This window comes from Porcisia hertigi, chromosome 36 (genome assembly GCF_017918235.1).
Source record: "Porcisia hertigi strain C119 chromosome 36, whole genome shotgun sequence".
NCBI classification, from domain to species: domain Eukaryota; phylum Euglenozoa; class Kinetoplastea; order Trypanosomatida; family Trypanosomatidae; genus Porcisia; species Porcisia hertigi.
The window spans coordinates 2189206-2203190 of record NC_090595.1 but is presented as its reverse complement, the minus strand read 5'-3'; the positions used below and the strand labels follow the sequence as shown (position 1 = coordinate 2203190).

At 58.6% G+C, this 13985-nt stretch overlaps 3 protein-coding genes across 3 annotated transcripts; all 3 read left to right on the top strand.

The window, feature by feature from the left end:
• Positions 1-30: 30 nt before the first annotated feature.
• Positions 31-1449, top strand: JKF63_00549 (uncharacterized protein; the record flags this gene model as incomplete). The annotated part of the gene is made up of 1 exon (XM_067896600.1): positions 31-1449. One exon carries the CDS (start codon positions 31-33, stop codon positions 1447-1449), a length of 1419 nt encoding a protein of 472 aa, XP_067752757.1.
• Positions 1450-3138: 1689 nt separating this feature from the next.
• JKF63_00548 (uncharacterized protein) lies at positions 3139-8946 on the top strand (the record flags this gene model as incomplete). The annotated part of the gene is made up of 1 exon (XM_067896599.1): positions 3139-8946. The coding sequence occupies one exon, from the start codon at positions 3139-3141 to the stop codon at positions 8944-8946; it is 5808 nt and encodes a 1935-aa protein (XP_067752756.1).
• A 1245-nt stretch (positions 8947-10191) lies between these two features.
• JKF63_00547 (uncharacterized protein) lies at positions 10192-12495 on the top strand (the record flags this gene model as incomplete). Its single annotated transcript, XM_067896598.1, has 1 exon — positions 10192-12495. One exon carries the CDS (start codon positions 10192-10194, stop codon positions 12493-12495), a length of 2304 nt encoding a protein of 767 aa, XP_067752755.1.
• Between the last annotated feature and the right edge of the window lie 1490 nt (positions 12496-13985).

Below are 13985 nucleotides of genomic sequence, written 5' to 3'. Positions count from 1 at the left end.
CCCACAGGGCACCGACACTTCGTAGAGGTCATGTCAAAAATTAATTCAACGTACAGCTCCGGCTACTACATCGCACCCGATGTCGACTTTCGGAAGCTCGAGGAGCAACAGCGGCAGGAAAAACGCGGCAAGCGCAAGCACGATGGCGCTGGCGACAACGGCGACGACAACGTAAAACGGCAGACATTTGCCATTCCGTTCGATCTAATCTGTGAGCACTGCCAGCGACGCATCGCTCGTGGCAGTCACGTCTACGCCAACCGACGGGCCACCGACAAACGCTATCTCGATAGCATCCGCATCTGGGAGCTTGAGATACTGTGTCGTTTTTGCAAAGGCAAGTATTATCTGCTCACTGACCCTGAGACCCCGAAGGACACGGGCGGCTACATCTGTGATAGGGGATGCAAGCGAGTCGAAGGTGACTTCTACTCCCTCAACAAGCAGAACCAAGCAGCGCGGGCGGAGTGGGAGAGAGCGAAGGAAGAGGCAGAGCTGAACCCGCTGGCGGCGCTGGAGAAGGAAAACGAAGCTGTTCGCGAGCTGGAGGAGCGGAACCGTCAGATTGAAGAGGCTGTAGAAAAGCACGCTGGTCACGATGACAGGGACCTCCTTGCAATGTTACGTAACCGCCCCCGCCGTGACGAGGTCTACATGAATGAGCTAGACAACGACAAGGACGGTGGGGATGCCAATGGCAGCGGCAAGACCGGGTCGACATCGATCTCCACAAGTGCAGCGGCAGTGCCTGCCCAGCCGCCATCCTCTTCAACCTCTCCTCCGCTCCCGAGCGCGTTTAGGGCTGGCGGCGACAGCGACAGCGACGGCGATGGAACCGGCGGCGAAGGTGAGGCGGACGCCGATGAGCGTGCTCTTCGGGCATTCAACGAGGATACGGAGCGACGCTGGCGTATCCTGGAGCGCCAGCAGCGTGCACGGCAGCGGCAGCAGGAGCAACAGAGCACTGTAGCCGAGACGACGATGCCTGCCGATGAGGGTGAACTGACGCGTGTGTTGGCCCGCTACGGCGGCGATCGTCGCGTTACGGCGGAGGCGCAGGGGCCGGATGGAGCCAAAGCTCTCGATTCCGGGCCATTTCCCGCAGCTGTCAAGACATCAGAGCCAGCCGTTGCACCCATGAGCAGCAGTGGCAAGAACAACAAGTTTTTTGTTCATACCAATGACCACGACGACGACTCCGACTCCGACGACGAGCTGCTGCCCACCCGCCTGCGCGGATCTCATTCGTCGAAGCCGCCTCATGCTTCCGTGAGCCGTACCACCCGCGCCGTCCATGTCACCTCAGGGGCAGCCCCCTTTGAGGGATCTTGTACACGCTTCGCAGCCCCGATCAGCATCTCAAATTCACATCCGTCTCCACGGAAGGGTGGCAGCTTTCTTTTGCGCCGGCTTGCCGATGAAGAGGAAGACGAATCAGGAGGTTGCTGAGAGAGAGAGAGAGAGGCGATGGAGAGTTGCTGCGCAGCTTCTCTGTATCCGATGCCTCTGTGTTTGACTTTGTTTTGCGACCGCTACATTGGCGCTTTTTTTTCTCTCTCTGGGGGGATCGTGCATGTGAAGATGTGTGGGGGCTCTGTGTGTGTGTGTGTGTGTGTGTGCATGTGCATCTATATATATATATATATATATATAGATACATAACTGTGTTTCTGCTATGCGGTTGGGCGGAGAGGCAAAAATGGGGGGGAAAAACAACAACCAAAAAAGGGGAGGGAGGGCTGCGCTGTTGCGGTGTGTGGGCGCCCATTGGCCTGTCCCATGCGCTCTCCCTCTCTCTTTCTCTTTCCCGGCGGTTATGAAGCAAAGCTTGAACCGTTTTTGCAGACACCCGCACGTAAAAAGGAAAGAAAACAGTAGCTGCGTCTGTGCGCGTGCGGGCCATTTTGGAAATCGCAGGCATGCCACGTGTACAAAACTGATAGCCACCTGAAGAAGACGTACGCAGGACTTCTCTTGAACTTTGTGGTGGGGAGAAAACCACGAAGTGACGACAGGAGCGGTGAGGTGGAGAGGCACAGTTTGCGCCTCCCTCCCTCCCTCCCCTCCCCTCCCTCCCTCCCCTCCTCTATTTGTCTCGAATACGCATTCTTCCGCGCTCCACCTCCGCGGTTCTCTCACACTGCGTACGGGTCCCGCTGTGGTGTGACGGTGTTCATTCGTTCTACATGGCGGCAGCAGTGCATCACAAAAAATATACACAGCACGATCAAAGTAACTACTACTACAAAAAAGCATAACCACCGGCTTCTACGAGATAAAATCCCCTCCTCTCTCTCTTTCTCACACACACGCACACAAACACGAGGAGTCCTATACTGTTCCTCTTTATTTTGCACTCTTCATTGCCGCGTTGCACACGTGCTGCTGGTTCGCGTCAACAGCTATCCGCGTACTTGAGTAACTAAACAAGGCCACCGTCCTTCTGTGCATGTGTTGAGGTAGAGACCCCATCTGCATTACATATATACCTATATATATATACATATACATATATATATTTATATATATATATATTATCCCTTCTTTCGAATTGTTTGTGTTCCTCTACGTCTTTAGCACTCATTACATCAGACGCGGATGTTTGGTGGCCCACCACCACTGCCGCCTCCACGGCCCGGCTTTGCTGAAGGTGCTACACCCCATACACTGTCCATCTTTAGCAAAGCCCCCCCAGGGACGCCAGAGGCGCTCTCGTCTGTTGGCGGCGTTCCGGGGGCGTCGCGCCGAGCCAGCTTGTTGAGCGCTTACAATCAGTATGCAAACCACACCGCAAGCGCCACGGCGCCGCCGCCAACAGCACCCGGTAGGGGCTCTGCGCCCCTGAGAGGGGCCGTGGCTCCTGCTGCCCCACCACCACCTGCTCGGCCTCTTCTCTCAGGTGCGTCAGAAGCAAACCACCTTTCACTTCCGTCTACTCAGCCAACTGTAGGCCAGCCCTCTGGAGGCCTGTACCCAGCAGCCCCTTCTGTGACCCTATCGAAGACAGCAGCTCTTGAGGCCCCACCGCCGCCGCCGCCGCCGCCATTTGCCCCGCTCAGTGATGTACGCTCGACTGTGGGCCATACAGAGACAGCGGTTCAGCAGGTGCCAGTCTCCTTTGCCCCTCCAGCGCAGGCGATGGAGGTGCAACCGCCGCCGCCTCCGGCACCGGCTTCTCGTTCACCCGCTGTTGTCGCAGCCTCAGCCGGCTACTCTTTTTCGACGCGCCTCAGCGGCGCGGCTCTCGGTCAACCTGCCAGTTCGCTTCCCTCAAGCAACGGCCGTCAGTCTTTGCGCGACTCAAGAGAGATAGCCAGTTGCCGGGGTCCAAGCCGCAACCTTAACCAACCATGTACGCGTTTGGCCGACGTGGTTCGTACCGGCGAGACGACAGCGCCTGTCACTGTGGCTCATCACAATCGAACCCCCTCGTGCGACAGCGGCGTCTTGCTGGGCACCGAAAAGGCGTCGGCTGCTGTGGCTGAGGGAGGGGCTCGCCTCACTACCTCTGCGCATGGTCAGCTGCTCCATAACAGCCCCGGACTGAATCGTGGTGTGCCAACGTTCCTCCAGTGCGGCGCTGCCGACAGCGGCACACGCCGCAGAGAGCTGTCTGGCTCGCTTTCGATCACGCCTGCTTCTCGTGGCCGCCAACTCCTGGAGGCCGCCCTAACATCGCGCGGCAGCCGCACTTCGTCCTTGCGTAACACGTCTTTGACCAGTCTTTCAGCACCCTCAGAGCAGCAGCAGCAGCAGCCGTTGGCCTCCGTGAGGGAAAGCCCCAGCACCTCGATGGGAGACAAGGAGGCCGTCTTTACGGTTGCGGAGCACAAGAATGAAGCATACTCAGTGATGGGCAATGGATGGGGCTCTGAGCCGGCGCAGAAAAACCACAACCAGGGCAGAAGTCTCGCCACAGCCAAGCCGTCCTTGGCGGCGGGGACTGTGACGCCGAACGCCGCCGACGTGTTATCAGGGTCCGGTTACTCGGCCTCATTGCGGAGCCCTCGTCCGACAACATGTGGCAACGGTGTCTCGCACACCCGGGATGCAGCCTTGCTTGCAAACACACAGGCAGGCGGCGAACCGCAGGACGTGAATGGGTCGCACATAAGTTGTCAACACGCAGTAGCGCCCCCGCATGAACTCAACTCTGCACCTGGTGACAGTGCTCTCTCTCTAGGCAGAGTCCCCGTCGACTCTCGCCTTTCAGCACAGCTGGAGAATAGCAACGGCCTCATTACAGGCGAGGTTGTCATGTCGGAAGCAGAGTCGCGTGCAAAAGCCAACACCCACACACTTCACTCCGGTGCAAGGGGACTGCGACCCACACCTGCCGGCGAGTTACCCCAGAAAGCACCGAACGTGGAGGGCAGGAGGGTGCTTGAGCCCAGCCAGCACAATTCTTTCACAGCAGAGTTCAACCCTTCTGCCGTCGCGATCACCCACTTCAATCCGTTTCGGGTGGGGGCTGAGAAGAGTGGCAGCAGCGGAACTCCTGCCACACTGTCATCCCTACCAACAGTCGGCTCTGGTGAGCCGTTACGTCTTCAGCAGCAGCAGCAGCAGCAGCAGCAGCCACTACCACCGCCACAGGGCGGTCCCGCCAGTGTTGCAGAGGATACGAAAGCGATGCCACTATCCTACCTCGGCTCGGGCGAAGCGGCACCAGAGAGGTCGGGTGCCTCTAAAGACCGATGCGCGGCTAGCCCTCCTCTACCGCCTTTTGTTTCTCCAAGCACTGGCGACACTGCCACTCCGACGGGACCGGCCACGGGCTTTATCACTCCGCGAGGAGTTGGAGTGGGCTCTGTGCCACTAGGCCAGCGCCAGCGCCAGCATCAGCAGCAGTATGCACCGCTGCTAGCATCGTTTTCTAACTCACATGTTTCCCTCGACAGGAGCCGCGGTCCCTTTGCGGCGTCTCCTTACGTGCATGATGAAGGAGCGCGGTCCCTGGCAGAAGAGTCACCGATGCCGGTGCGCCCTCCGTTCTTCGACCGTGGGGCGCTGCCCGAGAGATTGCAAACGGAGGCGGCTGACGTTGAGGGAGATTTTGGCGCCAGCGGCCAAGGCGCTTTCAACGGCATCGACGACGACGGCGGCGGCGACGGTCGCGTTGTGCGTCGTTCCATGTGGGATGCAGCCAGCAAGGACAGTGCCGCTGACGAGCAGCACCAGCCGCAGGCGCGTGGTCGAAACGCTGAGTGGGGCCCACCACTGGAAGGCAGCGCCGGCGATGCAAAGTCCTTCAGCGCTGTTCTCCCACATGCCCATTCGAACGTGCAAGGTGGGTCTCAGGGGCAATTCCCAATACTACAGGGACCACCAGACCAGCAGCACTTCCAGGAGGGGCAAGGCGATGGGTCTACCCAACTGGCGCCCCCGCCATCCGCCCATCTGCCCCCAGCGCTTTCGACAGGGGGCACATCCGAGGCCAACGCCACACGTCCGCTTCCCGGGACGGCTCTTCAGAATAACAAAACCTCACCTGAGAATGACTCCGGTAGCGGCATCTTGGCAGAGCCGCATTGTCGCCTTCAAGGGGTGAGCCCGACGCCGTGCAATGTGACCGACGCAGGGTGTCACGACGGCAACCCACCCTCGTCTAACCCGTTCCTGGAGCCCACTGATAGTCTATTTTCGAGTACGCCACTCTTGGACGTGGAGAACACCCCTGCCGGCAGCACAGTACCGAAAAGGCAATACCAGGCCCCAACGAGCCTTCTGTCTTCAGTTCCATTGGCAGAGGCACATCACGAGCCACCGCCTCATCCTGACATCCCCAAGTCCCCCAACTGCTTCTCCGCTTCATCTCTGGAGCTGAGCAGCTCACAGGCGCCGCTCAAGCGCTCTGTGGTCACCATCCTTGCATCGAACACCTTGGCGAGTGCGATGACAAATACCGCTACTGCACGCAGCCCAGGCGGCACAGCACTGGTCAACCCTTTCTCCAAGTCGGCCCAAGGTTCTAACTGTTGCATGGGCGCTACAAGTGTGAACATCACCGGTGGCGGCGCATTATCGGACGGGGCATCGTTGACAGGGTCGTTCACCGGCGGGGCAACGCACAGGAAGTCGCGTTGCAACGGGACACCTTGCTTTGCCATCTTTGTTGGGGGCGCCACTCTCCCGCCAGGAGCCCAAGGTAGCACACCCAGCCGCGACAGGAAAGGTTTCCCATGCATCGCTGCGTGCTTCAACGCCCCGAAAGCCTCGCAGCCGCTTGCCACGAACAGTGGCCGGCCTCTGATGGGGCAGTCGCTGAATTCGGTGGCCCCACGAACACCGTTTGGGCTCCCTACGTCACAGTGTGCAAGCACCCGCGCCAACACGTTGACATCACGCAGTGCTTCCAGCGCGGCTGCAATGGGGGGGAACAGCGGTGTTGTTGTAGTCTTCAGCACTATCATAGAGGCTCTAACGGCACGCGGATCGATGGTGGACCGTAGGGGCATTCGCGGTACCGAGTGTGGCCGGCGCTATGTGCGAGCCCTGACGGACGCGGTGCTGCCCTGTGCCCTCCTAGGGGACAAGTGGGCGACCGGAGACGAAGCGGCAGCCGCGGAGGTCTCAGGGGTGATGGAGGCGCTGAAGGGCTGTGTTTCCGCCCCACTCGGTGAGGTGCTGGAGATAATGCTGAAGGACGCACTCCCGCAAAAAGCTGAGGATGGTTTTGTTTGGAAGGACAACGGCGGACGTCGTCTCGCCGAGATGCTGACGGCTGCGGCTCAAGGTGACGCTTGCGGGCGCGCAACTACCAGTAGTAGCCGGAGCGCTCATTTGAGCACCACGACAGCTCCTGGCGTCATTGGCGTGACACGAGCAGATGATGCGTTGATGGAGGCATCACCGCTGAACCCAGTAACCGGTGCCCTTGGATATGACTACAGGGAGCGGTCTGCTGCGCTCCGCCGTGTCGAGGATTTGCTATGTAGAGGTCAGCGTGTCGAGGCCGCTGAGGCCGCTCTCGAGGCGCACCTCTATGCTCATGCCATCTTGATCTCCATGATGTGCCCAACCAAAGACTTCTATCTACGCAGTGTGCAGGCAGTCATGCTACAGGAGCTATCTGTGACATCTCCGCTCGCCCACGCTTATAGCATCTTCAACGAGATGCCACTTCCTCCATTGGTACCGCCGCCCCCGACGGCGGACGACGAGGAAGAGAAGACGGCGACAACAGAGGGGTTGAGGGGCGAGTCGGTGACTGCCCAGAAGCAGCAACAAATATTCTTGCGTGATCAGGCGATGCTGCAGAAAACATGGCGTCGCCATGCTGCGGTTTTGCTGGCGAACTTCACTCGCCACAGCGGAGACGGCCTGCTGCAGCTTGCCGTGACGCTTCAGCAGCTGCACCTCGTCGCGGAGGCGCATACGTGCTTGCTGCTGCTGCACCTCACTCCCCTTGGTATGGCAGGTCCAGTTCGCGCCGGTGCGGCTCCTCTTCCATCAGCATCTTCTTCTTCTCCAGAGGACGTCAAGGGGTTGTTACCGCGCCCCGATCAGCGGCAGGTCATGGGTGAGATACGGCGGCGCATGGGCATCGTTGGCGGCTCTTACCATCCCACACAGGGCTCTCGTGCAGGCTTTCTTACGCCCATCACAACGGTACTCACACAGCTGGTGCAGCTGGTAAGCACGCGGCTCAATGCGCGGGCATCTCCTTTGTCGCCTCCCGGGTCAGCGGAGCCGCCGGTGCCGTTTCACGGCTTGCCAAATGGCCAGCCTCGGAGCGTCGTCGGGCATCGAATGATGCAGGTGCTCTGGCTGCGTGAGTTGGGACTCGTCAAGGAGTCTGCGCAGGTGTTGCACGCCTTGCTGCAGCTCATGCCACCACCACTGGCCTTCTCCCTTCGTGTGCCTCCGCGCACACTCAACGAGCTCGTCTACCTCTTTGGTGGCGTGCCGCCGCCGGTGGTTCAGGATGGGCAGGCAGCGACGTCGCTTCCGACGCTTCCGCCGGCCGCTTCAGATGACGCTGCTGCTGCCGCTGCCGTGAGGAGTGAGTCGGCCCCCGAGAGAGAGGCGACCACACAACAGCTCTCCTCAGTGGCTGTTGGTGGCCTCTCATCGCCCTCGCGGGAGGGGCTGCAGCAGGATGCCGGCGAAGAGAGTGGCGAACCGCCTCACACTAATGCACCACCGTCGATGCACCCCACTCCAAAGGAGCACCAAGCGGGCCCCCTGTCGCCGCCGACGCCGCCAGGTCCCCAGCAGCGACAGGTATCATCACAACACGTCTCCTCTCCGCCACAGGGTGAGCCGCGGCCATTCTCCCCGAGTCGCAGCGCCACCACCCAGCTCACGGGGGACAAGCGCGTGGCCGCCCTCCAGCCGCCAACAGAACCGGCGACTGTGGGCAAGCCCGGTAACGCCAAGGCAGCTCCGGCTCTAACTACCGGCAAGTCGAGACAGTCCGCGCCGCGTCGCTCCCGCTCGCTCGATGCCCTGCGCAACTTCTTTTTCAGGCGCGGCAACAGCGAGGCGCCCGTTGATCAGAAAGCGGATGAGGCGAAGCCAATGCACCTGGACTCGGGGAGGCCTCCAGCGTTTGATCCTGTGACCGGCCGGTGGTTGTTCGACGAGACGGAAGAGGAGAAGCGGCTACGTGAGCTCGCAAAGGCAGGCCCCCCCAAGATTGCACCCAGGGCTGCAGCCCCTCCAGCTCAACTTTCTGCTGCTGCATCAGGCCCAGACCACCCTGCTTCGGCACAGCAGCCGCAAGCAACACCACTCAAAGATACATCTCTTGGCAACGCGCGTCCTGGGTCGGGTGCTCCAGCCCCGGGCCCTCCAGGAGGAGGCATGTCAGCACTTCGTCCTGGTGGTGGTCCCGCCATGGTTGCTAGCCGTGACCGACCTCCGCCATTGGCGGCTGGTCGTGGTGCAGCACGGCCTGGTGGGCGGCCGCAGTATGTGGACATGTTTAACAGCATGAATTAATGCACCCAACGCGCTACGTGGTAGGCACGGTAGGACTGCTGCGCGAGGAGTTTTCAATGAGCGAGTGAGGCGAGGTAACATGGGGTGCCACCCATCCTTGAAGAAAGTATTCAGGGGGGAGGGGGTCATTGGCAGCGTTGTCATGGTGCCCTCCCTCAGCCCCCCTTTTTCCTGTGTTGTGTCGTTTGGCTCTAATGTTCTCCAAACCGATTCGTTAATGTACTACTCACCGAGGCACGTGTACGTTGGCTTAGCCGCTGCTGGCCTCTACATATCCCAACTGACAGGAGCGTCCTTGGCATTCGAGTACGCGTGTGCTGCCTATGGGTCTCTAGAACGATTTGGTTTTGCGGAACAATGATTGAATCGGTGCGTCTGTGTCAGCGCCGTCTGGGCAACGGATATCGGTCGCTCGTCGCGTGCCTCCTTGTCCTTTCTTCGTTTTTTCCCTTCCCCGTTGCGGTTGGGGTTTTCATTGTTCAGGTGAACAAGAACACTTTAATTGGTGCGTTATACGTGTCTTTGTTGAGATGCTTGCTGCTGTACCTCCGACCACACGCGCTGGAGCTTCGTACCACTCCACCCCCCCGAGCAGCGCCGTCATGGCACACACACACACACACACACGCACGTACGCACTTACGGATACTCTAAAGAGCACCGAAATATCCTCTATTATTGCTATTTTGTTGTTCGTGGTCTCCAAGAAGGCGCGCCACATTTATTGGTTTCATGTTTGCGGGGAGCGTGTCTCCCCCCCCCCGGCGGGCAGCAGGACATGTTGACCGCTCTCTGTATTCTTGTCCCTCCCCTTCGTTTTGCCCCCTCCATTCTTTCTCTGTGCCCGCACGCGTGCGTATGGGTCTTTCTCTTCCATCGTTCACTTGCCTTCCCCCTTCTCCCACTCCCCCCTCCACGTTTGACCTGCCGCAGATCTTAACAGCGACAAAGTTGAAACGAAAAAAAAAACAACACCCGTTTACCTACGCAGCACGCGCCAACGCTACCACAGCGATCGAGTCCTCTTAAAGCCGCCTCCCCTCCCCCTTCCTCCCCCTCTCTCTGTCATACGTGGCATAATCGCCGGCAGAAACTCCGTCGAATTTGTTTTAAATCCGCACAGCGCACCGTCGACCGATTTCGGTGTTGTTTCCCTCTTCTCCCCTACTCTTCGGGGCAACAGTTCTTCGGTGTGTGATTTGAGGGGCCCTGGAGCCGTGTTCGGCATTCCCTCATTGCGCTACCATGAGCTCCAAGGATACGCCAATCACAGGCGCAGAGGCCTCAAGGCCTGCTGCTGCCGCCGTCGCCGCCACGGCGTGGACGGTTGGTATAGATATCGGCTCCCTCACCACTCGCGTGGCTGTCTTGAATCCGGAAAAACCTATGCCGACGATCGTCCGCAACGCCTTGGGCAACGAGGCCACAAGTACTGTTGTGTCGTTTGCAGCGAACGAAGCTCGCTCGTTTGGCGAAAACGCGGCCGCTCGGCAGGTTACGAAGGCCTCAGAGACCGTTGTGGACTTGGCGCCGTGGATCTTTGGCTACACGCTGGGCGAGCAGGTGCCAAAGGACACAACTGTGTCACTACAGGTGGTGTCACCGGCAACTGCCATGTCGGAGAACGTCGCCTGTCAATCCCGAAAGCTTGGATCGCAGGGCCACTCCACCCACCCAGCGCAGGTGGCTGCATTCTACATCAAGTCGCTTCTACGTTTCTTGCCAGAAAAGGAGATGACGCACACTTCCCGAGTTTGCCTGGCTGCGCCGTCCGCAGCAAGCGCCGCTTCCTTCGAAGCACTTCGCCAAGCCGCTTTGCTTGCTGGGTTGTCGCAAGAGCAGACTCTCATTGCACACTCAGACGAGGCGACCGCCGCGTACTTCCACCATATCCAGTATGGAGGCTTACCCGAAACACACGACGGCGCTGCGGTGCCAGTGGTGCTGATCGACATTGGGCAGAGCTGCTCGGCCGCCTCCCTCATCATCGCCTCCAAGAGGCGCGTGGAGAAGGTGGATTGCCAGACACTGCGCATGGGTAGCGAGTACATCGATACTCTTCTCTGCAACCACGTATACAGCGAGCTGGACCAAAGGGGTGGCGCGGAGGCACTTTCCCTTCGTGGCGACATCAAAACGTTTCGCAAGATCCTGCGCGAATGCCGAAAGGCCAAGGAGGTACTCTCCACAACGGACGAGACGAAGGTGCAGTTGGAGGGACTACGTGGCGATATCGACATCACTGTCTCCATAACTCGTGCCGCGATGGAGGAGGCGGCGCAGCCGTTCCTACGGGCGGTGCGTGCGATGCTCACAGCCATCAAAGAGAAGTTGACTGCGCCCAAGGCGACAGAGGAGGGTACGTGCGCGGCAGATGTAGCGCCCCGCATCGAAGTGATTGGTGGCGGGTGGCGTTCCGTGTGCATCATGGAGGTAATCAAGGAGGTGTTTGGCATCGCGCGTGTGGGTGTATCGCTCGACGCCAACTTTAGCGTAGCGGAGGGCAGCGCAATCCTTGCCGAGGTGTGCCAGTTGACCATTGCAAGGCAGGAGCAGCAGCGACAGGACGAGGAAAACAAAGCCGAAGAGACGGCTGCATCGCTAGTTGCGGAGGCCCACCAGGTCGAGCTCATTGGCTTCGAGGTTCTTGATGCGAACTCTCCCATCAACCGCCCACTCTCTGAGGCAGGTGCAGCGACCGTGGCGGAGTGGATGGTGCAAGAGAAGCAGATGGAGGACAGCGACGCCCGCATCCACGAGCGTCTGGCCGCGCTGAACCAGCTTGAGTCCTACATTTTGCAGTCCCTCAATGCCATTGACAACTGTGCTGCGTCGAGCGACAGGAAGACTGAGATGCGGAGCTACTTTGAGGAGGTTGATGTGTACGTGCGCAACGAGGGCGATGCGGCAAGCACCGCGGAGCTCAATGACAGGCTGACGGCCGTTCAGACCTACGTCACAGGGAACTTTCCAGAACTGGCCGAGTACTACGAACACGTGCGTGCGGAAGAGAAGAGAAAGGAGGAGGTGCTGTTGAAGCTGAGCCAGGAGCGGCAGGAGGACGAGTCTGACTTGAAGAGCGACCCACAACGCCTGCGTATGGCACAGAAGCGGCGTGAGCAGGGGCAGAGCTTGTTCAAAGAGGACTGCTGGGCTGAGGCGCAGACACGCTTTGTCCAGGCCCTCTCCATCCTCGGCCAGCTCTATGACACAAGTAGCGAGGAGAACAAGACAGCGAAACGCGAGATTTCCCTCTCGTGCTACCTCAACATTGCCTCCTGCAGTGTCAAACTCGGGCTGTGGAAGAACGCTGTGAACAACTGCACACACGCGCTCGACCTCGTGCCAGATCACCCAAAAGCGCTCTTCCGCCGAGGGCAAGCGCACAACGCGCTAAAGGAGTACAAGGAGGCGGTGGCGGACTTGGGGAAGGCGAAGTCGATTTTACCAAATGACTCGGCTGTAGAGGCGGAGCTGAGAAAGGCAAGGACCGCTCTGGAGGCTCAGAAGGCGGAGGAGAAGAAAATGTTCGCAAAGATGTTCTCCTAAAAAAATAACGGGGGTAAAACCACGAAAAGGGAATGCAGGCTGGTGATATCTCAGCCCCGACGGACTGTATTCGAGAGACGCGTGCGTATATATATATATGTTTTTTTTTTGTGTGTGTGTGTGTGTGAAACGAGGCAAGGCGTGAAGACGGCCCAGCTCCACGTGCGTTGGACGCGCTTGGCTCAGGACCCTTGCTTCTCCCCAGTCTATCCTTCTCCAGGATCTGCACAGGGCACGCAGCCGATTGATTTACGACTCCCTCTATTTCTGTCTTTCTTCAGTTTTTTTTTTTTGGATTGTCTTCTGCATTTTTTGTGGCGACTTCTCCCTCCATCACGGTCAAGCGTATCGCTTCACAGGTGTGCTGGCCTTTTCCTCTGTGCGTTTCCATCTCCCCTTCTCCCCCTCCCTCTTCCCCCCCACACACAGACACACACGAACTCAGGCGTTCTTTTCCCCCTTGGAAAGACGAGGGGAGTGCGCATGCGCAGCGGATTAACGGGCAGACATTGTCAAAACGATCACAGAGGCTGAATGACGACCGCGACAAACGAAAACAGGCGTAAGGCACACACACACACACATAAAGAATAGCATCTGCATTCGAGGGGGAAAAGCGAAGTATGAAGATGAAAAAAAAACACGATGTCTGCTCGCCTCTTCCCCCCCCCTCCCCTTCCCCCCTCACTCCCGCACTTTTCACTCGCTCGAATAGGTAGCCGCACTGGAGACTCCACGTCACACAGACCAGCTATGCCTTTCTCCGCCCTTTCTCTGCCCCTGCTTTGATATTCATGCGTTATTATATATATATATATACTCAGGAGACAGTTTTGACCAAGAAAAAGCGTGATGTTCGGCGGTGTGGAGGAGTCAAAATGGTGGTGGCGCTGCTGTGTGTGTGTGTGGTGGTGGTGGTGGTGGTGGGAGGGAGAAGATGCGCGCCAATTCGGGCGTCCGATGCGTGAGCAGCTACGTGTCATTCCATATAGAACAGAAGAACCTGCACCTGTATTTCAATCGGACGGTGCTACTTCTCCGTGTTTCTGTCCGCTTCACCCTCTCCTTTCATGTGTCTTCATTTTTTTCTCACATTTTTTTTTGCTCGCCGATGTCTTTCACAGATATTCACCCCTTTTTAAAAAGTTTTGCTGCCCCGCAAACACCGCGGAACCATTTGCAGCTCAGCACCGTTACGCGCTGCTGTGCGCCTCGCCTTTGATCGTTGCGTTGCTCACAGCATTTCACTTGGCTCGGCAGACTTGCACTGCTTTCTTTTTTTCGTGGGGAAGGGAGCAACTTTTTTGTACGTTGTGCGTCTCTCTCTCTCTGCGTATCGCTCACCTTCTCCACTCTCCTCCCTTTCTGTGAGGTCTGGCTGCACTTATATCATCTTGCTGTGCCGTCTTAGAATTGCACCCCTCGAGCCGCACCAGCTCACACACACACACACACACACACACACAGTTATACATGTATTTTTGCAGTAC